Source organism: Bubalus bubalis, chromosome 10 (assembly GCF_019923935.1).
Source record: "Bubalus bubalis isolate 160015118507 breed Murrah chromosome 10, NDDB_SH_1, whole genome shotgun sequence".
In the NCBI taxonomy this organism is placed as follows: domain Eukaryota; kingdom Metazoa; phylum Chordata; class Mammalia; order Artiodactyla; family Bovidae; genus Bubalus; species Bubalus bubalis.
This window is the reverse complement of record NC_059166.1, coordinates 78713341-78739023: the sequence shown is the minus strand read 5'-3', so window position 1 is coordinate 78739023 and position 25683 is coordinate 78713341. Positions and strand designations below refer to the sequence as shown.

The 25683-nt window shown below is 41.0% G+C and overlaps 1 protein-coding gene across 5 annotated transcripts in view; it reads right to left on the bottom strand.

Moving 5' to 3' along the window:
* The window catches only part of NCOA7 (nuclear receptor coactivator 7), a 159023-nt gene that overhangs the window by 57531 nt on the left and 75809 nt on the right, over positions 1-25683 (bottom strand). For all 5 annotated transcript variants that reach the window (XM_006042573.4, XM_006042574.4, XM_006042572.4 and 2 more), the window contains 2 exons: positions 23771-23991; positions 1148-1227 (listed from right to left, as the gene is read on the bottom strand). In XM_006042573.4, coding sequence (XP_006042635.4) covers positions 1148-1227; positions 23771-23991 — 301 coding nt within the window. The remainder of the gene's footprint in view (positions 1-1147; positions 1228-23770; positions 23992-25683) is intronic.

Below are 25683 nucleotides of genomic sequence, written 5' to 3'. Positions count from 1 at the left end.
AGGGGCAGGGGCAACAGCAGTTAATTTCTTTCTAGAAATCAGAGATCACTCCTCAGCAATGCCAGTTCAAAGTAATAAAAACAGATCTATAACAGTGCCCACTTCGCGCCAGGCCTGGGATAAGCATGCACAGCTGCTGGCCTCCAGAAACTCATGGTGTGATGGGAGAGATGAGTACATAATGGGGAGGTGCAGTCATGGACACATGCACTGCATCATTCATCTGCTGATTCAACCATATGGAGGTCTAATACCCTGCAAGCACCAGAATTAGAATGGCAACCAAAATGGAATCTGGTCTGTCTCCATGGGTATATGAATTAAGGCACAAGACAGACATTGAAAGATAACAATTACACTAGTGGATCAACACTGTTAAACTGATAAAGATTATGCAAAAGAACACAATTCTATGAGACGGTCAAATGAAGGGATCTGCCCTCGAGTTGCAGGATGGTCACAGAAAGGAAGAATGAACATGGAGAGTGATAGGAAGATGATGTCCAGGCTGAGGGTCTGGTTTGTAGAAATGTATGGATGATGGAGTCACTGCTTCTTGAAAAAAGGCCAAGCCTGAAGGTCTAAGTGACTCTGTTGAGTAGACAACTGAACGTATGGTTTGGGAAGTCAGAAAGCATGTCTAAGAAGGAGACCTAAAATTACTCATCATTGGCATATCAAAGGAGAAGGCAATGGTACCCCACTCCAGTACTCTTGCCTGGAAAATCCCATGGACGGAGGAGCCTGGTAGGCTGCAGTCCATGCTAAGGGTCGGACACGACTGAGTGACTTCACTTTCACTTTTCACTTTCATGCACTGGAGCAGGAAATGGCAACCCACTCCAGTGTTCTTGCCTGGAGAATCCCAGGGAAGGGGGAGCCTGGTGGGCTGCTGTCTATGGGGTCACACAGAGTTGGACACTACTGAAGTGACTTAGCAGCAGCAGCAGGCATATCAAAGGTAATTCAAGTAATAGGTTTATTCAGGGAAAAATTACAGAAAGGAGAAATGACTGAGGTCTTAAGAAGCTTTGCTATTTAATGGCTACAGAAGAGGAAGGCAGCTAAGGGGCGGGATGTGTCAGGGAGAAACATTATGTAAATCTAGCGGTATTAACAAACGTTGGTACTACCTGTTTATACTTACAGTGTATTCCATAGTACCATGGGGCTTCTGAACCACCATCTTCTTCTCTTTTTTATCATGTGTTTTGTTTGGATTGTCATCTGAGGAATAAAATGATATAAGTGAATGATTTCATTTTCAGGAATTGAGGATAGGGTTATTTACAGTATATTAAAACCCATTCTCAAAATGACTTTGAAAAAATAAAAAGATACTAAAAGAAAAATGGGCTGAAGGCACAAATAGACCAAACTCATAAAAACATATTGGTCATCAATGTATACTTGAATAAATGATTAATGCTAACTGCAATTAAATAGTACAAATAACAATGAGGTTGTGCCTTATAGTTAACCAAGTATTTGTTTACGTGACACTGTATAATGATGAAGTTAACTAGTATGGTGATATAAGTGATATACAATGTAAATCAGTACAGCCCTTTTAGAAAGTGATTTGTCAATATGTAACAACAGCCATAAAAATGTCCATAACTCAGTAATTTTTCCCTTACTTATCCTAAGGAAAAATTCAAAACAAGGAAAATGCTAGGAACAGCATATGGTTACTGCAGTATCATTTATAATAGTGAAAACTTGGAAAGACCTCTGTGTTCAACAACACATTAATCTGGACCACAGATCAAGCTGCTTTCAGAGGTCAAAACCAGTCAACCTAGGAGTTTGGCAGCTACAAATGATTCAACCTAGTTGCTATGACAAAATACCTCTTAATATAAACAACCTGGACACTGAAAACCAGAGAGCCATGTATCAGTGGATATACATTTAAGTGACAAAAAGTACAAGATTGAACTAACTATAAAAAGATGCTCTAACTTGTATGAGATCAGAAAAATGCAAATTAAGATGAGCTATCATTTGAAAGCTATTAGCATGGCAAAAATCAGAAAGCTGGATAATTCTAGGGTTGGGAAGATGCAAGCTGCTACAAGGATTGTAAACTGGTACAGCCATTCCAGCAAATTATATACAGCCTGCTGCTGTTGTTTAGTCATTAAGTCGCGTCTGACTCTTTGTTACCCCGCAGACTGGAGCCCGCCGGGTTCCTCTGTCCATGGGATTTTCCAGGCAAGAATACTGGAGTGGGTTGCCATTTCCTTCTCCGGGGGATCTTCCTGACTCAGGTTTCAAACCCACATCTCCTGCATTGGCAGGTGGATTCATTACCACTGAGCCACCAGTACGACTCAGCAAATTGACCCACAAATACATATCCTCTCCCAGGAGATATCAGAAAGTGAGTGACCTGCTGGAGGGTGCATAGAACAGAGTTATCTGTGGCAGTGGGGAGCAGGAGGGTAAGCAAAACATATCTAAGTACTGCCTAGAATCCCAGGGCATAACACACCAGAAGCATACACCAAAACATGTTTAGAGAGAAACAGAATGGTATGTACAGAGTGGTACCATTATGTATACTAAAAACAGCTGCACACAAAACTATACACATTTTTTAAAAATATACTTTTATTTATTTATTTGGCTGTACCTGGTCTTAGTTGTGACATGCGGGATCTAGTTCCCTGACCTGGGTCCCCAGCATTGGGAGCGTGGAGTCTTAGCCACTGGACCACCAGGGAAGTCCCTGTGGTTGAACAGTTTTATCAACCTGTTCCTTGCCTATAGAATTTGGGGAGTTGATCAGTCTTACTTCATCTTCTTTCAGTTCTCTGTTTATAGAATTTGAGGAGTCAATCAGTCTTATTTCATTTTATCTTCTTTCCATTCCCCTCAGTCCAAGGTGGCAATGTTCCTGCTGGTATAACATTCAAGAACTTGGAGGGTCTCCTGTCTATTAGACAAAAGGCTCATTTACAGATCTTTCCAAGAAATTCCATCTCTATTTCTGACTTCTGCTGGGATGGCTGAGGGAATCCATGAATTACAGCTCTGATCTCTTCAAAGAGCCTTCTGACAGCTAGACGCAGTTTTTGAGGCTACACACAAACACAAGCCCACACAGACTGAACACAGTAGAACAGAGTGGAGGGGGAGAGAAACAGGAGGGGGAGATGAGGACCTCTCCGTCTGAGACCCTACAGCCCCCCACACCCACGTGCAGACCAACAGTATCATTTCAACTACCTAACAAACACGGATGAGCTGGATGAGGATGGAAGAGAACACAGGAATGTGACGATAGTCAATGTACATGGGATTTCTCTGCCTTTTAAGAAATTCCTTTATATTATTTAAAATTAAGAACCAAGAGAAAGAAAATAGATTGCTATTAGAGTCCTTTTCTAGTCCTTTGTAGAACCAGAGACACTCTGAAAATCTATTATAAGCTTATTCACTCAGTTGTGTCCGACTCTTTGTGACCCCATGGACTATAGGGTCTATATAGGAGCTAGGCTCCTCTGTCCATGGAATTCTCCCGGCAAGAATATGGCAGTGGCTTGCCATGCCCTCCTCCAGGGGATCTTCCCAACCCAGGGATCAAACGCAGGTCTCCCGCACTGCAGGTATATTCTTTACTATCTGAGCCACCAGGGAAGCCCAAAAATCTTCTAGATTATTAAAAAAAAAAAAATTTCTCTTCCTTTAGGTGATCGATCACATCTAAATTATTTCAGTAAGATGAGACTCTATTGACTTCAGATCTCCAGATTCTGTAGGAGGAGTATCTGGAGGTTCCATACAGTCTAGTGAAAAATCAAAGAGAGTATTTTAAAACTCTCATCATCTGCATGGTATTCATTCCTTTTAATATCTTAGTTCCACTCTCTGCCCCACATTCCTGCCCTTTTCTTTGCCACCATAAACAGCTGTCTCTTTAGGTCCTCCTGCTTTCAGCACAGTCTCTTCATATCCTTCTGTAGGTGCTTCCTATTTCTAGAGCCTAATCTGCTGCTTCTTTCCATCTGTGGCAGCTTCAGCTCATGCCCTTCCACAGGCTGTACATAGTCATCTCTGGTCCCAGTGGGGGTCCCATTGTATGCCAGAAAATCATGAGAGGTTTCATATTATTCAGCTGCCAAAGAAAACCAGGTGCTGGCTGAACTTTTCAAGATAAACTTGACTATGTATTACTGATTTAGTACAAAAATTACTTTTCTTCCACACAGGTGGATAGGCCAGAAAAACAGCAAACACAGTAATAATATACTTAGAAGAAAAAAAAAAAAAACAACCTTTCCTTCAGAGTCTAAGATTTTTAAATATTCGAGGCGAGGACCATGATGTATCCATCTTTGAATGTCGTGTGCCCTAGTGCGATACCCATTACACATGCTTGCATGAAATTTACCAATATAAATCAACGGGCCTGATGAGTTTGAATATGGGCAATGTTTTCACCGATAGAACATCATACCAGGAACATCATCAGAACCAAAGCCACAGACCAAACATTAGGTTTTACAGTTGACTGAATACAGAAAGCTGAGAAGTAACTGACATGTTCTAAGGACCCAATCTGTCTTCATATGATTATAGCCCAAGGTAAGGATTCCTCAGTTCAGTTCAGTTCCTCATTCGTGTCCAATTCTTTGCGATCTCATGGACTGCAGTACGCCAGGCCTCCCTGTCCATCACCAACTCCAGGAGTTTACTCAAACTCATGTCCATTGAGTCGGTATGCCATCCAGCCATCTCATCCTCTGTCGTCCCCTTCTCCTCCTGCCCCCAATCCCTCCCAGCATCAGGGTCTTTTCAAATGAGTCAGCTCTTCGCATCAGGTGGCCAAAGTATTGGAGTTTCAGCTTCAGCATCAGTCCTTCCAGTGAACACACAGGACTGATTTCCTTTAGGATGGACTGCTTGTATCTCTTTGCAGTTCAAGGGACTCTAAAGAGCCTTCTCCAGCACCACAGTTCAAAAGCATTAATTCTTTGGCGCTCAGCTTTCTTTATAGTCCAACTCTCACATCCGTACATGACCACTGGAAAAACCATAGTCTTGAATACACAGACCTTTGTTGGCAAAATAATGGCTCTGCTTTTTAATATGCTGTCTAGGTTGGTCATAACTTTTCTTCTAAGGAACAAACGTCTTTTAATTTCATGGCTGCAGTCACCATCTGCAGTGATTTTGGAACCAAAAAATAAATAAATAAATAAAGTCAGCCACTGTTTCCACTGTTTCCCTATTTGCCATGAAGTGATGGGACCAGATGCCAAGGTCTTAGTTTTCTGAATGTTGAGCTTTAAGCCAACTTTTTCACTCTCCTATTTCACTTTCATTAAGAGGCTCTTCAGTTCTTCTTCGCTTTCTTCCATAAGCATGGTGTCATCTGCATATCTGAGGTTACTGATATTTCTCCTAGCAATCTTGATTCCAGCTTGTGCTTCCTCCAGCCCAGCGTTTCTCATGATGTACTCTGCATATAAGTTAAATAAGCAGGGTGACGATATACAGCCATGATGTACTCCTTTCCCGATTTGGAACCAGTCTGTTGTTCCATGTCCAATCCTAACTTTTGCCTCCTGACCTCCATACAGATTTCTCAAGAGGCAGGTCAGGTGGTCTGGTACTCCCATCTCTTTAAGAATTTTCCACAGTTTGTTGTGATCCACATAGTCATACTGCTTCTTAAATATTTTTTTGCAGTAAGTTTTCAAGATGGCTAGCTGTTCCTCTCAGTAAGTGAAGTCTTGGATACATTGCCTCCACAAGTTCTGCAGCACATGGTCCACGGAGCACTGGGGAGAGTGGGGCAGAGCCCTGGACTGCCTGGGCAGAGAACTTCTCTGCCAGGTCTCAGGAGGGGCTCTGCTGCCAGCATTTCAGATGAGGACTCAGGGCCATCCGCAAGGATGCAGTCATCTCCCAATGATACCTGACATCCCTGTTTCGAGCTTCAGGCCTCCTTAGACCTTTCTGTTGTTCAGTCGCTAACTCATGTCTGACTTTTTGCGACCCTGTGGCCTGCAGCACGCCAGGCTACCCTATCCTTCACCCTCTCCCAGAGTTTGCTCAGATCCATGTCCATTGAGTCGGTGATGCCATCCAAGCATCACATCCTCTGCCACTCCCTTCCCCTTCTGCCTCAGATCTGTTACACCTGCCCAAATTCAAATCCTCCCCCTGCTTACAAAAGCAAATGATTTAGAAGTATCTACTGCCAGAGGAGAACACTGGCCAAGTGGTCCTCAGAAGCCATTCAGAGGAAAGCAACGGTACCTCCTGTTTGCCCCACCTCTGAAAAGTTTTCAGAGATGGTTTTTCCCAGTCCAATAAGTGTACTGAACAAAACCCTGGAAGAAGGAAACACAGGCCCTTTTGCCTAAATGGTCTTGTTTCCTCATAAATCGTAGAAGGGTTGAAATGGGCAATGGGGGAATCAGCGTTGACCTGATGCCCTGGCCACAGGTCCTGCCTCCTCATCCCTTCCCTGCCCACAGGAGGGCCAGGGGTGTCTGGAACACACGGCTACTGGCTCCGGCATCTGAGGACATCCTAGATAATGTTTGTTGAAAGACTCCTTTCTCTCTCCATGCACTGGGGCTAACAGAAGTTGATGTTCAAGAGAAAGTCCAGGGCCTGGAAAGGCAGGAAGGCTGGATGTAAAGGAAACTTATCATGGCCAAGGGGATACATTTTAAGAAAAAACCTGAGGCTTGAGAACAGAACCTACAGAAGCCTGAGATTTGGAAGAGGGGGCAGGGGAGGTAAAAAGAAATGTGGCTGATTGAGGAGGTGGGAAAGGTTGAGAAGAAGGGAAAATGAGCATTATGTCACAAAAGCACAGAAACCAAATTAAAGGAGGGTTATTCTGACACTGTCAAATGTTACCCTGAGGATGGAGATGGAAACCTGGAAACGAGTAACTGGGAGGTCACAGAGGTCCTGCGGTGAATAGGGAAGGGGTCTCAGGACAGATGTGCTGACCCTTTCAGAAAAGTAGGGAAAAGGTCAGCTGCTGAAACGTAAGGAGTTTGAAGACAGGACTGGGGGCTTAAGGGGCTGTGAAATTTGGAAGAGCTATTGCGGCCAAGATGAGGTTTCAAAGATATAAATACTAAAAGAAGCAACAGGAAGAATCAGTAAGGGTTTCCCTGAGGGCTGGGTCTCAACACCAAGGTGACAGACCATGGAAGGAATAAACAAACCCCCTCCATCAGGGCCACCCATGTTAGGAGAATGACACGATGTATCTGCTGCTACTGTAAGACATTACCACAAGTCGAGTGGTTCCGAATTTTAAACAGACACCAACTTACGATCTTATAGCTCTATACATTTCAAGTCTGACATGGGGTCTCGCTGGGCAAAATTCAGGGTGTCGGCGGGCAGCTCTTTTCTAGAGGCTTGAGGGGAAGACTGGCTTCCTTGCTTGTTCATCTCGGAACAAGCCCGCCTTCCTGGCTTCAAGGTCCCTCCCTCAGTCGGCAGAGCCAGCAACATCAAGCTGAGTGCTCTCACACTGCTGTTTCTCCAGTTTCTCCTGCCAGCCTCCTCTCACTCTTCAGCACTCTGGTGTCCACACTGGGCCCACCTAGATAATCCAGGATGCTCTCCTTCAGGTCAGCTGATTAGCAACCTTAATTCCATCCACAACTTGAATTCACCTCTGCGTGTAACCTAACAGGTTTCAGGAATTAGGACACGGACACCTTCTGTGAAGGGGTGAGGGACATTATTCTGCCTACCAGAGATGGAGAACAGTCTTACAGGAAAAGACAAAAGAAGTTCAGATCCCAAAAGGGAATTTTTGATGATTCAAGTAGTAACCCAGGTACGTGAGTGTGCTGGGGTTGGGGGAGGGAGAAAGGGTAGAGGGACTTAAGGAATGCAGCTCTGGTTATGTGTTTTGGTTTTGAAAAAAATCCAGCAAAAATGAGATACTATCCATGACCTTGAAACGTGGGCATGTGGCTCCAGGCACAGACCACTGGAGACTAAGTGAAGTCAGGACAGTGAACATTATCCATTACTGTCCTTGAAAACCGAAACAAAAGACACTGGTGAATTCCCTGGCTCTTGGTTCCATAAGCTCTACAAGGATAGAAGAAAGACAGAAAAGACAGTATGTAGCTTTGTTTTTCCTCTTATTAACTATCTGCTTCTGCTGCTAAGTGGCTTCAATTGTGTCTGAACAAGCACAAATAGAATGTTGAAAATTACCAGGTTTTCAAATTTTATCAGGATCAAATTTGCTCTAGCCTTCCACTTACTCTGTGTCCCTTCTTCCCATACTCCTCTTGATCAGTTCTCTTCCTTCCTTGCAACATTATCACAAGACCATCTGAATGGGGGACGTGAGGCTGACGGCACAGGACTCACTACACACTTGTCCAAAGAGGAAGGATGGTTTCCATGACATCCAAAAGAGGCAGATCAGTGCAGCGGTAATTGTTGATGCCTGTCTCATGGTAGTTTAGCCGCTCAGTTGTGTCTGACTCTTGCAACCCCATGGACTGTAGCCTGCCAGGTTCCTCTGTCCATGAGATTCTCCAGGCCAACAATACTGGAGTGGGTTGCCATTTCCTTCTCCGGTGTCTCTCTAGAGCTTTCTAAGAAAAGGGCATCCTGATACGTAAACAGGAAAAGCTGTTTCCAATGACAGACACAGCCCCAGACTGGAAAGAGATGGCACAATTTGATACTAATCAGACAGGTCATGTACCATTTCCCTTATGTTCAGTTCAGTCGCTCAGTCGTGTCCGACTCTTTGCGACCCCATGAATCGCAGCACATTTTTTCTGATTACAATTTGGTTTTGGAGTCAAAACGAGCTGGCTTCACCAATCAACCCTCATAGCTATGCAATGTTGAACAAGTCACTTAAAATCTTTGTACCTCCATTTCCTTATCTGTAAAATGGACATCTCACAATGTTGCTCAAAAGATTAAATGAGATAATGGGCACAGTTTATCTCAGAGCCTGGCATAGTGTTTAACAAATACTACCTTGGACAGCAAGGAGACTAAACCAGTCAATCTTAGAGGAAATCAACCCTGAATACTCACTGGAAGAACTGACACTGAAGCTGAAGCTCCCATACTTTGGCCACCTGATGCAAAGAGCTGACTCACTGGAAAAGACCCTGATGCTGGGAAAAACTGAAGACAGAAGGAGAAGAGGGCAACAGAGGATGAGATGGTTGGATGGCATCACTGACTCAATGGGCATGAACTTAGGCAAACTCTGGCAGATAGTGCAGGACAGGGAAGCCTGGTGTGCTGCAGTCCATGGGGTCTTGAAGAGTCAGACACGACTTGGTGACTGAACAACAACAGGAACATTAATAACGTTAAAGTTTGAATATAAAAATATGAGAATGATATAGCATTAATGCGATAGATGATTATAAATTGTTTAAAGGAGAAAAGCCTTATCTGATCACTTCAGTACATGACCAAAAAAACCATCTGATGAAATTAAATAGCCATTATTATATATTTTTTTAAATATAACATTTTAAAAAATCCAACTGTTAGAAAATTAAGAATAGGAGCGAATTCCCTTAACATGATGAAGAATGTTTACTCTGTGACATTCATTAGAAATAGGCTTCTGAAAAAGCAATGAAACCCTAAAGGTTATATACACCAAAAGCAATTTCCCCATAAGAATGAAAAGGGAATGACTTCATGACATCATTCAGGACTGCAGTGGCTTGTTAATTACCTAAATGCAGCCTGAACTAACACCCGGGTGAGGCCCCCACCCCAGCCTTACAGAGGACTCCAGGGCCTGCAGTGGGAGAGACACCCACTGGCACTGTACAAACCCCATCCACTCTTCTTTTTCCTGTTGTTCTGTGAAGATAAGTGCCTGAGAGCACTTCCAGCATAGCTTTTATGCTTCTGAGCAGAGTATCTTCCAGCCCACTAAATTACAACAAAGAGGCTAACATAATGTGATGCAAGGCTAAACCACAAGTATCAACAGGCATAGAATAAACTTTGTAGTGGAGATGAAAACAGAAACACTTCAAATATAAGGAGACAGCCTGGAAATCCGAGAAGAGGGAATCCCTGCCCTTTACTGGAGGTCCCCTTTCAGAACCCTGAAAGGCAACACCTGTGCAGAATGAACACCAGGCACCCGCTGGTTCCCCAATGGTCTCTAGAAATTAAGCACCAGAAGCCCTATTCGAAACCCTCCTGAGTCATACCTGAGTAAACTGAGAAGCATTCTTGTAGCAGAAATCAAAAGCAAATATAAAAAGTAAAACACTAACCAAAATACATACAGGAACTCCTACTATCGGTTTATACTCAACTTTTTTTTTTCCTGGAATCCCCATTCAAAGCAACACATAAAAAAGTTTTAAACACTGAAAAGAAAGAAGTGAAAATTTGATTATTAGCAGATAAGTTATCTACCTATAGAGCCAACATCATAAAAACATCCACTGGTGGCTCAGTGGTAAAGAATCCACCTGCCAATGCAGAGGACCTGGGCTGGATCCCTGATCCAGGAAGATCCCACATGCTGCAGAGCAACTAGGCCCCTGCGCCACAACTTCTGCGCTCTAGAGCCCGGGAACCACAACCACTGCTCTCTGCTGCTGCTGCTAAGTCCCTTCAGTCGTGTCCGACTCTATGCAACCCCAGAGACGGCAGCCCACCAGGCTCCCCCGTCCCTGGGATTCTCCAGGCAAGAACACTGGAGTGGGTTAACATTTCCTTCTCCAATGCATGAAAGTGAAAAGTGAGAGTGAAGTCGCTCAGTCGTGTCCAACTCCTAGCGACCCCATGGACTGCAGCCCACCAGGCTCCTCCGTCCATGGGATTTTCCAGGCAAGAGTACTGGAGTGGGTTGCCATTGCCTTCTCCTAGAGCCTGGGAACCACAACCACTGTGCTCTAGAGTCTGGGAACCACAACTACTGAGCCCTCGCTCTGCAACGAGAAGTCACTGCAATGAGAAGCCCACTCACCGCAACTGAGAGTGGCTCCCACTCGCTGTAACTAGAGAAAAGCCCACGTGGCAACTAAGACCCGGCACGGTCTAAATAAATTTTTAAAAATTCAGAAATGGTAAAATTGTTCAGTAAGGTGACCAGATGTAACAGTCTTTTACACTTGTAATAGAAACTATTTGGAAAAGTCCCAGACATGATGGTATCAAACTAGAAAATATCTAGGAATAAATATAGCCAGACAATGACAAGAGACATATAAAGAAAGTTTTAAAGGTTCTCTGAAGTATATAAACAGAAGCTTGAATAAAGGGCAGTACATATAATGTTCCTAATAGGAAATATCATTCTTATAAATATCTTTCTCTTCAAATTAACTTTTAAATTATATGCAATTTAGGTAAAAATTTAAAACAAAATTTCTTAGAAGGGAAATATTGACAACTAGGCATAAATATATAAGACTAGAAGCATAATACAGAAGATTATCCAAAATTATTTTTGAAAGAGAAATGAGGATAGGTATACTATATCATCCTAAAGGAAATCAGCCCTGAATATTCATTGTAAAGACTGATGCTGAAGCTGAAGCTCCAATACTTTGGCCACCTGATGCGAAGAGCTGACTCACTGGAAAAGACCCTGATGCTGGGAATTGAAGGCAGGAGGAGAAGGGAGTAACAGAGGATTAGATGGTTGGATGGCTTCATCGACTCAGTGGACATGAGTTTGAGGAAACTCCAGGAGATAGTGAAGGACAGGGAAGCCTGGTGTGCTGCAGTCCATGGGGTCAAGAAGAGTCTGACACAACTGAGAGACTAAACAACAACAATACCGTATCATGTTAAAACACATGATTATAAAGCCACAGCAATTAAAACATTGTAGTGAAACAACCAAATGTCAGAGCTGTATTGAAAGTGTGTGTGTTAAGTCGCTTAGTCGTGTCCGACTCTTTGAGACCCCATGGACCTCAGCCCGCCAGGCTCCTCGGTCCATGGGATTTCCCAGGCAAGAATACTGGACTGGGGTGCCATTTCCTTCTCCAGAGGATCTTCCCAACCCAAGGATTGAACCTGGGTCTCCTGCACTGCAGGCACATTCTTTACCATCTGAGCTACCAGGGAAGCCTGGTATTGAAAGAATTGCATGTAAAATAAAGGTACCTTTAAAACCAGTAAGAAAAGGCTCAGTTTTCACATAAATGTCTACCTTCGTGTTATAGTGGAAGCTCCGGCGCCAGGCACACAGAATGAATTCTTGTCTGTCCCTGCCTCACTGCGTGACCTTGGACATGGGACTTACGTCGGTTTCTCAAGGTGTAAAATGGGAATGCCAAATGGACTCTCCCAGAGAGTTACCGTAAGGATTAGATAAGGCAATTCAATCTGGTAAAGCACTCCACAAAGTGCAAAGAAAGGGCTCAGGAAACCTTACAGACTACTATTAAATGATAATGGTGAGCACTAGCTAATGTTTGGAGATAAAACCATATCGCTCTGAGGTCAAAGCAGATGATGGATCAAAGATTTAACAGTAAAATGTCAAGTCATAAATATTCTTGAAGAAAACATAGGACTTGTCTTTGCTTAAAGATATCATATTTTCTCTATTGATGATACACACTTTCTGTATCACTAGCCTGCCTCAGTCAAGAGTGCAATTAAAATATTCAGTATTGTTGTTTAGCATTCTAAGGGTAATTTCTGGAATACCTGATCATAAACCATTAATAAAGTTTTAGATAGCCATGCCATAAAGAGCCTGGAGAGGGTGGGAATGTGAGGAGGAACTCTGTACTCGGTGTGAACACCATGTTTCATCCTCTGTTGACACAAAGGGAAATGTCTTCAGTAGGTGTTATTTACCTTCCTTCAAGCGTATCAGAAGCACTACAGTCCTTGATTAAAATGAGTCACGCTGAAGTAAAACCTAGGCTGGAAGAAGCGCAGAGGAGGAGCTGTCTCTCACAGAACCCTCTACTTCAGAGCCCAGTACCACCCTCCGCTCTGATCACGCCCTCACCCGTATGCAGAATGAATGAAGATTCACCACGACACCACCAACACGATGCTGTGGCATAAACGAACGAGTCTCACTCTGACTCGGAGGAACCAGTTATTTCTCTCCGCATTTGATTTAGTTGTAAAGTCAGTGAGTGTTCTGAATGTAACTACGTGTGTGACTGGATCAGGTAATTAAGTGAGAACTTTCAACCTTATCATCACATTCATTACAGCTCAGGGAAAAAGGAAATTCCAGGCATAGTCACCTTTTTATTCCTCCCTAAGATAGAACAATGTTCTTAGGGCAGGGGAGAAGACATGAAAATATTATTTAAATCTTGCCTTATTTTTCTCTCACAGTAGATTGGGGGGAAAGCAAGAAAGATGAGGGAGGCTTCATTCGGGCTTCGGTACCACAGAGCTGGGCTTGAACCTGGCTTCATGCAGAGGCGCAGTGGGACCTTCTGAAAGTTTTTCAGCTTCTAGATTTTCTCATTTACAAAACAGGCTACTACTGCCTGCAGTAGATCATGATGATTAGAAAATTAAATAATGAAAAAAAGCATCTAGCCCACAGGAGACACTCACCCAAAACATTCTTTCTGCTCTTCCTCATGTCTGATGCTGCTTCTCCTCACCTTCCCACCTTCTTTCCCACCCTCTGAAAAAAAATTTCTCAAAATGTCCTTTTTTCCTTTTGTATAAATAGATCAAGGCCTTAATTGAGTAAATTTCAGCCTTAGGAGAAATTTTAGGAAATGTGAAAAACAATTCTATATGAATCAAAACTATCTGTGGTCATTTGAAAATACAGTGGAACAAAAGAAGAAAATAACCAATCACCCATTTTACCCTGGTTCAGACAGAAACATCTGATTTCTGGTAAATGTACTTTCAGCAGCTCTCCTTCTTTTAAACAAAAATGGAATCATAATCTATACCCTATTGCCAACCTGCCTTTCCACTGTAACAGTATTTTGTGAAAATTTCCCACGTCTTCAACTGTTTTTCTTCATCATTAAAAAATGACACATAGTATTCCATGTTAAGTCATTGATGTTATCTTAATTTTCCCACTATTTTAAACAATGCAGTGATAGTCTCTGTGGTCAAATCTATCGACGCACACGATCATTTCCTTAGGGTAAGCTTGTGTAAAAAGAATTGTTGGGTCAAAGAGTGTGCCAAAGTAAAACTCCTCATAAAAGTGACCAGACTGCCTTCCAAAAAAGACCCAATCACATTCCTCCTGTCAGTATTTTTCCCCTTGCAAACTCCCCAGGTCAGTTCTAATTTGATTTTTCAAAATCACTCCGACTGAAAAATCACTAACCCTGTTGAGTCTGAACTGCTGTCCTTCTCTCAGCCCAAACCACATTTGAGTGTTTGACCAACAATGAGATTTCTCATAATACAAAGTGGATATCACTCAATGACTGAGCAGGAAACAAGATTTGCATGATGCACAGCATCATGATCATAAAAGGACTAGAATCTCAACTTGAACTCAGAGTACAGCAGGTTCTGTCAGACACAGCTGGTTTGCTCAGTGACTAGAACGGGTTATAATACACTGTTTTAGTGGGAGGGCTGGAGTTGCGAGAGGAAAAGGAAGGAGTTTCCCTTGAGCAAAACTCAGCCAGATTACCAGGAACTGGTAGGGCGGGGGAAAACAGGGAGACGCTGATCATGGTACAAACTTCCAGGGATATGATAGGACAAATAGGTTCTGAGGATCTAGTGAACAGCGTGCTGATCACAGTTAATAATACTGTACGTTATACTTAAAAGTTGCTAAGAGAGTGGATCTTAGATGTTCCCACCACACAAAAGAGATGGTAATTATGGAACCAAATGAAGGCATTAGCTAATGCCAGGGTGGTAATCATTTTGCAATATATCCATATATCAACATACTGTATACATTAACCTACACAATTTTATGTCAATTATATCTCAATAAAGCTAGAAAAAAGAATGGTGATGCTTTTTTATAGTCATATTTAAAGCCACATTTACAATGATTATTATGTATTTTTAAATTTTATGTTTAATTAGTTACAATACTGACCACCAACAATCCTTTTATACAATGACTTTTTCATTCTTGAGGACTACATTTCGACATGCGTCTCAGAAAAGAACATCATTCCCGCACAGTAACTTTATTTTAAGAAAGGTATGACACAAAAGGTCTGTTTCCTGAGACCTTAGTATGTCTGAGGATGTTGTTATCTTTGAACCTGGAAAACAACTTTCACTTCACAATTCTGAAGAAGTTTAATTCCTCTGCTGTTTGTTGCTGTGGAGAAGTCTGTGCCTCTCCTCTTTGCTCCTTTGAAGGGAACATTTTGTTAAGGTTTTTATTTTTTCGCCTATTTATTTATACCATTAATCCATAACCTGCAAACATTGGCAACAGTTTAAGTGCAGTTTTCCCAGTATTTCTGCTTAAATATAACAAGCTCTTCTGCAAAGAAATAGAGGAAAACAATAGAATAGGAAACACTAGAGATCTCGTCAATAAAATTAGAGATACCAAGGGAACATTTCATGCAAAGACGGGCACAATAACGGACAGAAATGGTATGGACCTAACAGAAGCAGAAGATATTATGAAGAGGTGGCAAGAATACACAGAAGAACTATACAAAAAAGATCTTCACGACCCAGATAATCACGATCGTGTGATCACTCACCTAGAGCCTGACATCTTGGAATGTGAAGTCAAGTGGGCCTTACGAAGTATCATTACAAACAAAGCTAGTGGAGGTGATGGAATTCCAGTTGAGCTATTTCAAATCCTAAAAGAGGATGCTGTGAAAGTGCTGCACTCAATATGTCAACATATTTGGAAAACTCAGCAGTGGCCACAGGACTGGAAAAGGTGTTTTCATTCCAATCCCAAAGAAAGGCAATGCCAAAGAATGTTCAAACTACCGCACAATTGCACTCAACTCACACGCTAGTAAAGTAATGCTCAAAACTCTCCAAGCCAGGCTTCAGCAATACGTGAACCGCAAACTTCCAGATGTTCAAGCTGATTTTAGAAAAGGCAGAGGAACCAGAGATCAAATTGCCAACATCCGCTGGATCATGGAAAAAGCAAGAGAGTTCCAGAAAAACATCTACTTTTGCTTTATTGAGTGTGCCAAAGCCTTGGACTGTGTGGATCACAATAAACTGTGGAAAATTCTGAAAGAGATGGGGATACCAGACCACTTGACCTGCCTCTTGAGAAATCTGTATGCAGGTCAGGAAACAACAGTTAGAACTAGACATGGAACAACAGACTGGTTCCAAATCGGGAAAGGAATACGTCAAGGCTGTATATTGTCACCCTGCTTATTTAAGTTCTATGCAGAGTACATCATGAGAAACACTGGACTGGATGAAGCACAAGCTGGAATCAAGACTGCCGGGAGAAATATCAATAACCTCAGATATGCAGGTCACTTTCACCCTTATGGCAGAAAGTGAAGAAGAATTAAAGAGCCTCTTGATGAAAGTGAAAGAGGAGAGTGAAAAAGTTGGCTTAAAGCTCAATATTCAGAAAACGAAGATCATGGCATCTGGTCCCATCACTTCACGGCAAATAGATGAGGAAATAGTGGCTGACTTTATTTTGGGGGGCTCTAAAATCACTGCAGATGGTGACTGCAGCCATGAAATTAAAAGATGCTTACTCCTTGGAAGGAAAGTTATGACCAACGTAGACAGCATATTAAAAAGCAGAGACATTATTTTGCTAACAAAGGTCCGTTTAGTCAAGGCTATGGTTTTTCCAGGGGTCACGTATGGATGTGAGAGTTGGACTGTGAAGAAAGCTGAGCGCTGAAGAATTGATGCTTTTGAACTGTGGTGTAGGAGAAGACTCTTGACTCAAGAGTCCCTTGGACTGCAAGGAGATCCAACCAGTCAATCCTAAAGGATATCAGCCCTGGGTGTTCATTGGAAGGACTGATGTTGAAGCTGAAACTCCAATACTTTGGCCACCTGATGCAAAGAGCTGACTCATTTGAAAAGACCCTGATGTTGGGAAAGATTGAAGGCAGGAGGAGAAGGGGATGACAGAGGATGAGATGGCTGGATGGCATCACTGACTCGATAGTCATAAGTTTGGGTAAACTCCGGGAGTTGGACAGGGAGGCCTGGCGTGCTTTGGTTCATGGGGTCACAAAGAGTTGGACACGACTGAGTGACTGAACTGAACTAAACTGTAAGTTTCCGCTCATGAAAGCACTCTTCCGGGGCACTCGTCAGATTGGACCTGTTCACCACCTAGGCTTTCATGAGAAGACTTCACTTTAAACATTAGTTCGATTTCCTTAATGGCCCCAAGAAGCACAGGCCCAGTTATTTCCACCTTAATCATTTCAATTTATGTTATACCCTAAGTCCCTCAAGTATCCTGCTTGATTTTTAAAAATTATGAATTAGGGTCTTGATAGCCTCCTTTCACATCAAAGTCCATTTTAACCCTTTAATTTGAACTCTGAAGTACTAGAATGAACATTATTTTTGAACAGAAGAGTAATGCTACTGTATGTCTGTGGTTTGACCTAGTTTTATGTGTAGGAATTAACTTATCAAAATAGCACAGCTTTGGCTTTCTGAACTTTCAAAGTAAAACAATAATAAATGACAGATGGGAAATCTTCACATGTATGGTTAAAAAATACCCCAAGGAAAAATAATCTGTATGAGGAAAAGTCTTAGGGTTGCCATCCTGAGAAATAATTCAGTAGTTGCTTACTTGTATTGTGTGGCAAACCCCAAAAATGTTTAACAAAGGAAAAGTGGAGAATTTCATTTCTTTTACTCTTGTTAAGTTTCTTTTGAACTCAGGAGGGAAAGTTACAATTTGAAATGCTTTAGACTTTACAGATTTATTGTTGAAAAGCTAAATTCATTCTTTATACTGCAGAGGTTTTCTCTAAATAAATCTTTATTGCTATAAGCACAAAACTAACCAGACTCATACCTAAGTGCTTTCTGTTTGTCAAAATCACCTCCTAATTCTCTTAAAATATCTACTTTACCATTCAGGATTCTTACTAATCTTTTACATAAACATACTACAAAAACACAGTGATTTATTTTATTCCAATTTAGTCTTGCCTCCCATATTTATAAAACTTTTCTCTTTTAGGTCTTACATCTGTATATCTATGTTTCAGTTTGAAGAACTTCCCACTGAGACACATTTATAAAATTCCCATTCCTATCTTCACTTCCATAGAAGCAAAGATGTATACTCTTCTAATGTGAAGGAATAATGTATTCCTTTAATATAAGAGAATTTTGAGATATATTTAATTCATGCCACTCAATATATTTTGATACTGTGATATGGACCAAACATCTTTTGAAACATATGTAAACATTACTACTATTTGTGCCAAATTTAACTATAACAGCAAATTTTGAAAAATATGTTAACATATTATTAAAATATAAAACTGTAGAAAATATACTGTAATCAAACAATTCCTTAAGGGTTTATATAAATACATAGAATAACTGAATAAGGAGCTCTATCAGTAAATACCAGGGCAGGCACAGAAGAATTGAGTTCACTTATGTCAGAAGCTTTTGGTGGGATGCTTACCATGTGCCCAGTGCCACAGTAGGTGCTAGATCTCGATTTATCTGATGCCATCTGCCTCAAGGAAATTACTCCTATTTCCCCTCCTCAAAAACAAAGCATTTTTGGGGGTGGTTATCATTTTGTTACAGGCAATTCTCGTGATTCAGTCTTTCCATAACATCTTCTATCAGCATCTTAGCTCTTGTGTTCTTCTAAGTGGTAGGAGTAAGGAATTGCTATCCAAGGCTTACATGAGGCACAGATAAATCTAAAGAGCTAAAAATATTATTTTGTCAAAATATGCTTCCTTAAATCAAGTAGGTAATATTATAGATGTGGAAACCGATGCCAACAGGAAGTAATTATTTTATATTGATGATAGAACTTTACATTTGTCTAATCTTCTTTTTCTAAAGCCCTTGGGTTTGCTCTGTTATATTATTCAGTTCGCTATAATTTTCTGATTGGTATTAAAAATAACTTTAAACTGTGTGATGTAGAAAAAAATGAAGAAAACAAAACTCTTTTGTAATTTCTGTACCCAGAGAAAACAAAAATCAGCCTACCTTTACAGATCCTCCTAGTCTGTTTTTCTATAAACTCATTGTCATTTGTCATCCATTAACTTTTTGTTTCGACTTTCTGTTTTCCCTGGATTGCGTCTTTTATATGTAGTCACCTTACACCTTGAAGTAGCAATTTCCAGGCCTTTCGCCTGAAATTCAGGCCCCTCTAGACAAACCTACTTGGTACCTCTAAAATATCTCCAAACACATATTCACTGTTTTCCTTCTTGAGTTTTCAAGTTTGCCAATTCTTGACTCTGTCCCTTTTCTCCTTCACACACCATACCAAATAATGCTGTTTCTAGGAGCAACTTCTCTCCCTAGGTGAGAGAGTCAGTTCCTAGGCAGGTTGATAAGGAGTCTAGGGGTCCTCAAGGAGAGAGGGGTCTGGAATTCTCAAGGAGGAAGAAGGGACAAACTTTTTTTTCCTTCTCTACATTCCTTAGGATTATATAACAATAATGCATCCTGCCTGAGGACAGTCTCTGGATTAAACCTTCTGGCTAATTCTGTTATCTTAAAATGTAAATTATAGGAGGTCTTTACAACCTCCAGACATTTTTTGGATTCATTGGAGAGTATATAACTTCATTGTTAACACTAGCAAGCGGGTACTCTTTCTGTCTGCTTCTGATGCCTATGTCAGAAGCTTTCTCTATCTCCTTTATACTTTAATAAAACTTTATTACACAAAAGCTCTGAGCGATCAAGCCTTGTCTCTGGCCCCGGATTGAATTCTTCTCCTCCGGGGGCCAAGAATCCCGGTGTCTTCATGTGATTCAACAACAACCTTTCATAGGGTTCTGTTTCTCCTCTGCCCCGGTCTCCAACCTGCCTTCAGGCTCACTTCCACCCACTGTCCTTAGATTTATCCTCTTAGAACAGAGAGTTACAGAGTTCCCTCAATGGCTTCCACAGATACAGGATAAAATCCAAATCCTTAATGTGGCTAGGGCTTTCATGGTGGTTCAGCGGTAAAGAATCTGCCTTCCACTGCAGGAGATGCAGATTCCATCTCCGGGTTGGGAAGATCCCCTGGAGAAGGAAATGGCAACCCCCTCCAGTATTCTTTGCCTGGGAAATCCCATGGACAGAGGAGGTTGGCGGGTCACAGTCCATGGGGTCGCAAAGAGGTGGACACGACTTAGCACCTAAACAACAACAACAAATCTGGCTTACAAGATCCTCCCATTTTAGCATCGCTCCTCCCCGGACTGGTGCCATCAAAAGAACTTAAACCGAAATTACTTTTGACTTGAGTCTAAGCTCCACCTAGTGGTACAAGACAACATTTCTGGGTGGAAATCCAGGGAATATGCCAGGTCCACCCCGTGACATCAAGCAAACCTGCCAACACAGGCAGAGTAAGATGTGGAAAAGACAAGGAACCCTGGGACTCAGTGGGCAACCTAGTGTTCTGTAAGCACTGGGTTCTCCTAAGGAAATGCCTGAAACCTCCAAACCAGTTATTAGTGCCATTCTCGAAAGAAGATGAAAAGTTATAATGGCATCTCTTTAGTTATTGTCACCAAATAAAATCACAGGATAATTCTGAGTCAACTATTTTTTTGTTGCCTATATCCTTCCAGAATTTTCATGAAAGTCCAAACAATCACAGTATTCATTAATTTGTGTATAATTTATCCACTCAATGCACATTTAAAGAGCACATGTGAAGCAGATACTAACAAAGCTAATACCGGGTCTAATTCACACCAGTCTACAAACAGGAAAGAAGGTAAGTAAACCCATGATGATAATACAGAAGGGAAATTTAACCTGTCCAGGGAAAGAGTGGGGTTCCTGGAAGAAATGATGACTGTGGCAGCTGGTGAAGTCTAATAAGAATTAAGTATGTGGACCTATAGCTGATTCATGTTTATGTTTGACAGAAGACAACAAAATTCTGTAAAGCAATTAACCTTCAATTAAAATATAAATAAAATTTTAAAAAATTAAGTAAAGAGTAGAGTGAACGGTACTAAAGAGTCTCGTAATGAAGGTCAAAGTGAAAAAGCTGGCTTAAAACACAATATTCAAAAAACTAAGATGATGGCATCTGGTCCCATCACTTCATGGCAAATAAATAAGGAAACAGTGACAGACTTTCTTTTCTTGGGCTCCAAAATCACTGCAGACAGTGACTGCAGCCCCGAAATTTAAAGATGCTTGCTTCTTGGAAGAAAAGCTATGACAAATCTAGACAGTATTAAAAAGCAGAGACATCACTTTGCTGACAAAGGTCCATCTAGTCAAAGCTATGGTTTTTCAAGTGGTCATGTATGGATGTGAGAGTGGGACTTATATAAAAACGGCTGAGTACCAAAGAATTGATACTTTCGATCTGTGGTGTTGGAGAAGACTCTTGAGAGGCCCTTTGACTGCAAGGATATCAAACCAGTCAATCCTAAAGGAAATCAACCCTGAATATTCAATGGAAGGACTGATGCTGAAGCTGAAGCTGCAATTCTTTGGCCACCTGATGCGAAGAGCCAACTCACTGGAAAAGACCCTGAAGCTGGGAAAAATTGAGAGCAGGAGGAGAAGGGGGCAACAGAGGATACGATGGTTGGATGGCATCACTGACTCAATGGACAAGAGTTTGAGTAAACTCCGGGAGTTGGTGATGGCCAGGGAAGCCTGGTGTGCTGCAGTTCATGGCATAACAAAGAGTTGGACATAACTTAACAACTGAACAACAACAACAGAGTGAACAGTATTGTTTCAAAGTGCGACACACACAACAGAGTGCAGCATGTTAAAAAGCTAGCCATACATCAGCTGAAGTTAGTAGAGCATCATGAAAAGAGAAATCGCGATGGAAAGGACTCTGTCAGCTTCCTTCAGGGAAACTCTACGGAGCAAAATGTCTCAATTTTAAAATACTTTGTAAGCACCAGCATTTAAAGTAGGATGAGAAGAGAGTGTTTTAAACTGTGTGACTGTAAAAACCACACATTTTCAAATGTCCAATGTGTACACTGTAAAAGACGTGAGCAGCCATTTTGCTTACCCCTGTTTCTCTTTTTGAGATAATACTCAACACTGAAAATTTTAAGAGGGAGTTTATTAATCACACGTTTACAGTTACAGCTTTTTATAAAATGCTGGATGGCTTCAGATTAAAAGCAGGCAGGTACCTGTAGCAGGAAGCTTGTGCCTTTGTAGGAGCAATGTCAGCAAAACCTCACTTATAACCATCCCAATGGCAGCCCACCTGTATCTTTGATGAGAACTAGTAGAAAGTTATATTAAACACACAGACCAGATCTGTCCCCCGGTAACTGGCATTAACTGGGACCAAGTCTGGGGCCCTGTGGACCAAGTGCCTGCTACCAGCCCAGGTTTCATATACTGAACTGCAGTTCATTCTTAGAGACCTCCTTAGTCTTCTGAGCCTTGCAATCTTCAGTACACCGTAATCTGTGTCACATCAAGTTTCATTTCCTGGTTCTCTTTCTTTAGGGGGTTTCCCTGATGGCTTAGATGGCAAAGAATCTGCCTGCAATGCAAGAGACCTCTGAACATACTTCAGATCCTGCCTGTGACAGGATCAGGAGGCATGAGAAGAGTGGTAAAGCAAAACAGGAGTATGACCTCCATCACACTAGACAAGTCACTGGTGCTAACATGACTACAGATGCAACGATCATCTTCAGACGCTGTATGACACTGGATGCATCTTAAGAGGCCTCTTAACTACATCTTCCAAGTCATCATCGTCATGGTCTTTTGTTTTTTTTAATCTAAGGATGCCAGGCCATGTCTCCTCCATTTCCTATTGCCTAGCTGATACCAAACTGTGCAGGCATTTCTACCAAGACTTCTATGGATATGTCTATAAACATTAAGAAAAATACTTCTCATACAGGGTACGTGACCATTATTTAATAAATATTTATGAGCAGACACTATGTGCTGGGCACTGTGTTAGATGCTGGAAGATAAGATTAAATAAGACACATCAATCTTATTTAACTGTACTTCTCTTTATATAAGATTTTATCAATAAAACAAGGCCTGGCAGCACATAGAAGCTGCTCAATAAACTGTTACTATTGTATCAGGCTTCCCACCTGGCTCAATGCAGGAGCCTCAGAAGATGTAGGTGAGATCCCTGAGTCGGGAAGATCCCTTAGTGAAGGAAATGGCAACTCACGCCAGTATATTTGCCTGGGAAATCCCATGGACAGAGAAGCTTGGTGGGCTGCAGTCCATGGGTTACAAAGAGTCAGACATGACAGCGCGCATATGCAAGAGTAACAAATATTAAAGTCCTCAAGTTCCACCTCTCACTCTCATTATTATTATATAGCATATTATAATATTATATGGGCTTCCCTGGTAGCTCAGATGGTAAAGAAACTGCCTGCAATGCAGGAGACCCAGGTTTGATCCCTGGGTTGGGAAGACACCCTGGAGAAGGGAACAGCAACCCACTCCAGTATTCTTGCCTGGAGAATGCCATGGACAGAGGAGCCTGGCGGGCTACAATCCATGGGGTCACAAAGACTCAGACACAACTGAACAACTAACACTACACTACTATCATATGGTATACTATTACCAGTAACAAATTATCATCTTTTAAAAAATTACTACAGTTTTAATATGAAAATACTGCAGAGTTGCCACCAATACTCACCAATACTATAATATCTCTTTAGTTCTGTACGCCTGATCTCCTTTAACTGATTACTTTTTCTCTTCTTTTTCTCATCAGTAATGTACTCCTCTTGCACAGCAATGTTGCACTTGTCTTGCTCTAAAATGACTTTACTAGAATCTTCTTTTCCAGAATGAGTCCTTGCAGCCATAGCTGAGGCTGTCTCTGCATTTTGTTTGGCTTGCTTTTTCTTTTTCAATCTAAGGGTGAGAAGGAAAAAATAGGAAAAACATTAGAAAAATAATTTGCTAAGAGAAATTATATTAATTTCATGCTACTGGGCTTTGAGAAACTAATTAACTGATACTGAAAACACTTTATATTATTGTTTTTTTTTCCATTTTTGTTTATTTTTATATATTATTGTTAATTATACTTTCCTGTTATTTTGTCTTTTTTAATCACTTAAAAATTCTTTTATGGAGATCTGTGGCCTTTCCTCTGTTTTATGTCCTCAATATTTATATCTCAAAAACATCACTCAGAAATGCTTTAGACCTGAGGAAATACTAGATTCTTCTACAGGCTATAAGACATTGGGTATGTTTTTTTATCAAAATGTACAGCTACTTTACTATCATGCCATTTTAGTGTGTTGCTTTTTTAACTGTTTCTGGTCTCAAGGGTACCTTTAGCCTGATGAGCAAGCATATTTATAAAAAACAAATCCTTTATAATTGACTCACACACTGAATATAAAGGTTCGTCAAGGTGTGAGCTGGTTCAGATTTGAGTAATTCTTTTCCTTTATACCTATGATAGTAGTAAGAAAGAGCTGAACTTCTTGGGATAGACAACGCCATAATGACAATATCAACTTAGTATAATTACTAATATAAAAGCTGACTGATAACATTAACTTATTTGACATTTTCAACTTTTCACTCCTCAAAGACGTGTAAAAGGTTTACCATAATTCACTGAAATCCAGTAACTCAAAATATTTTCCAGTTGACGTATCATTCTGATTTACTGACATGCCATTCTGTACTCACTAGTCCTTCTTAAGAATGTTTTTACCTCCCAGAATGTAAAGAGTAAGGGCCTTGGCCTCCACTGTGTGAGACAGGCTGGTCATATATAAACATTTTTAAAATTAGGATCCTTTTCCCCTCTTCTGTCGAGGCGCAGTCAGCTTTTTCACACACATGTCTACTTCCTTTACTCCCTTGAGCATCTACACAAGTTGATGTTGGGCAATGGATGAGGAAGTGTTTTGGGAAGAAAAGGCGATAACTAGGATCAGAAAGGGACAAAGTTTGATTTTATGCTGCTTTGCTCTGTACTGTTGGCCAAATCAATTTGACAGTTAAAGTCACTGAGGCTTGGCTATCTAATGCAACATTTTATCAGGATCAATTGAAATAATATGTGTCAACAACAGAACACACACACACACACACACACACACACAAACAGTAGAATATACCCAAATACAATCATATGATGACATGAGAACTAAATATGGCATGGTATACAACACACTTAGCTTTTGAGATAACAGTCTCATGTTCTAACAAATATTTCAACTAGGCTGTCATTCATTGAACACTGAGCAGGCAAGTTCTTAGATTTTCACTGGCTAATAAATAAGTATATGGTATAAGAGAAAGCACAGCTAGAAAAAAAAATCATAGATGGTTAGACTCCCCATCTCTGAGTTTAGCTATCTCTTTAGGTTTACTTGTTAAAAAACAAACAAACAAGAATACAATCTAAACAAAATTGGAAACTCATAAAAAAGGAATTATACCCAATAAACATATTTTTATTTTGTACCCTCACATCTTAAACTGCCTTTTTTCAGGTAAAACTGTATGTAGCTCTTTGCAAAGGTAAGTCAGATAATGCTCCTAATAAAACAATTTCTTGATCAAGATTTCTGTATGAGA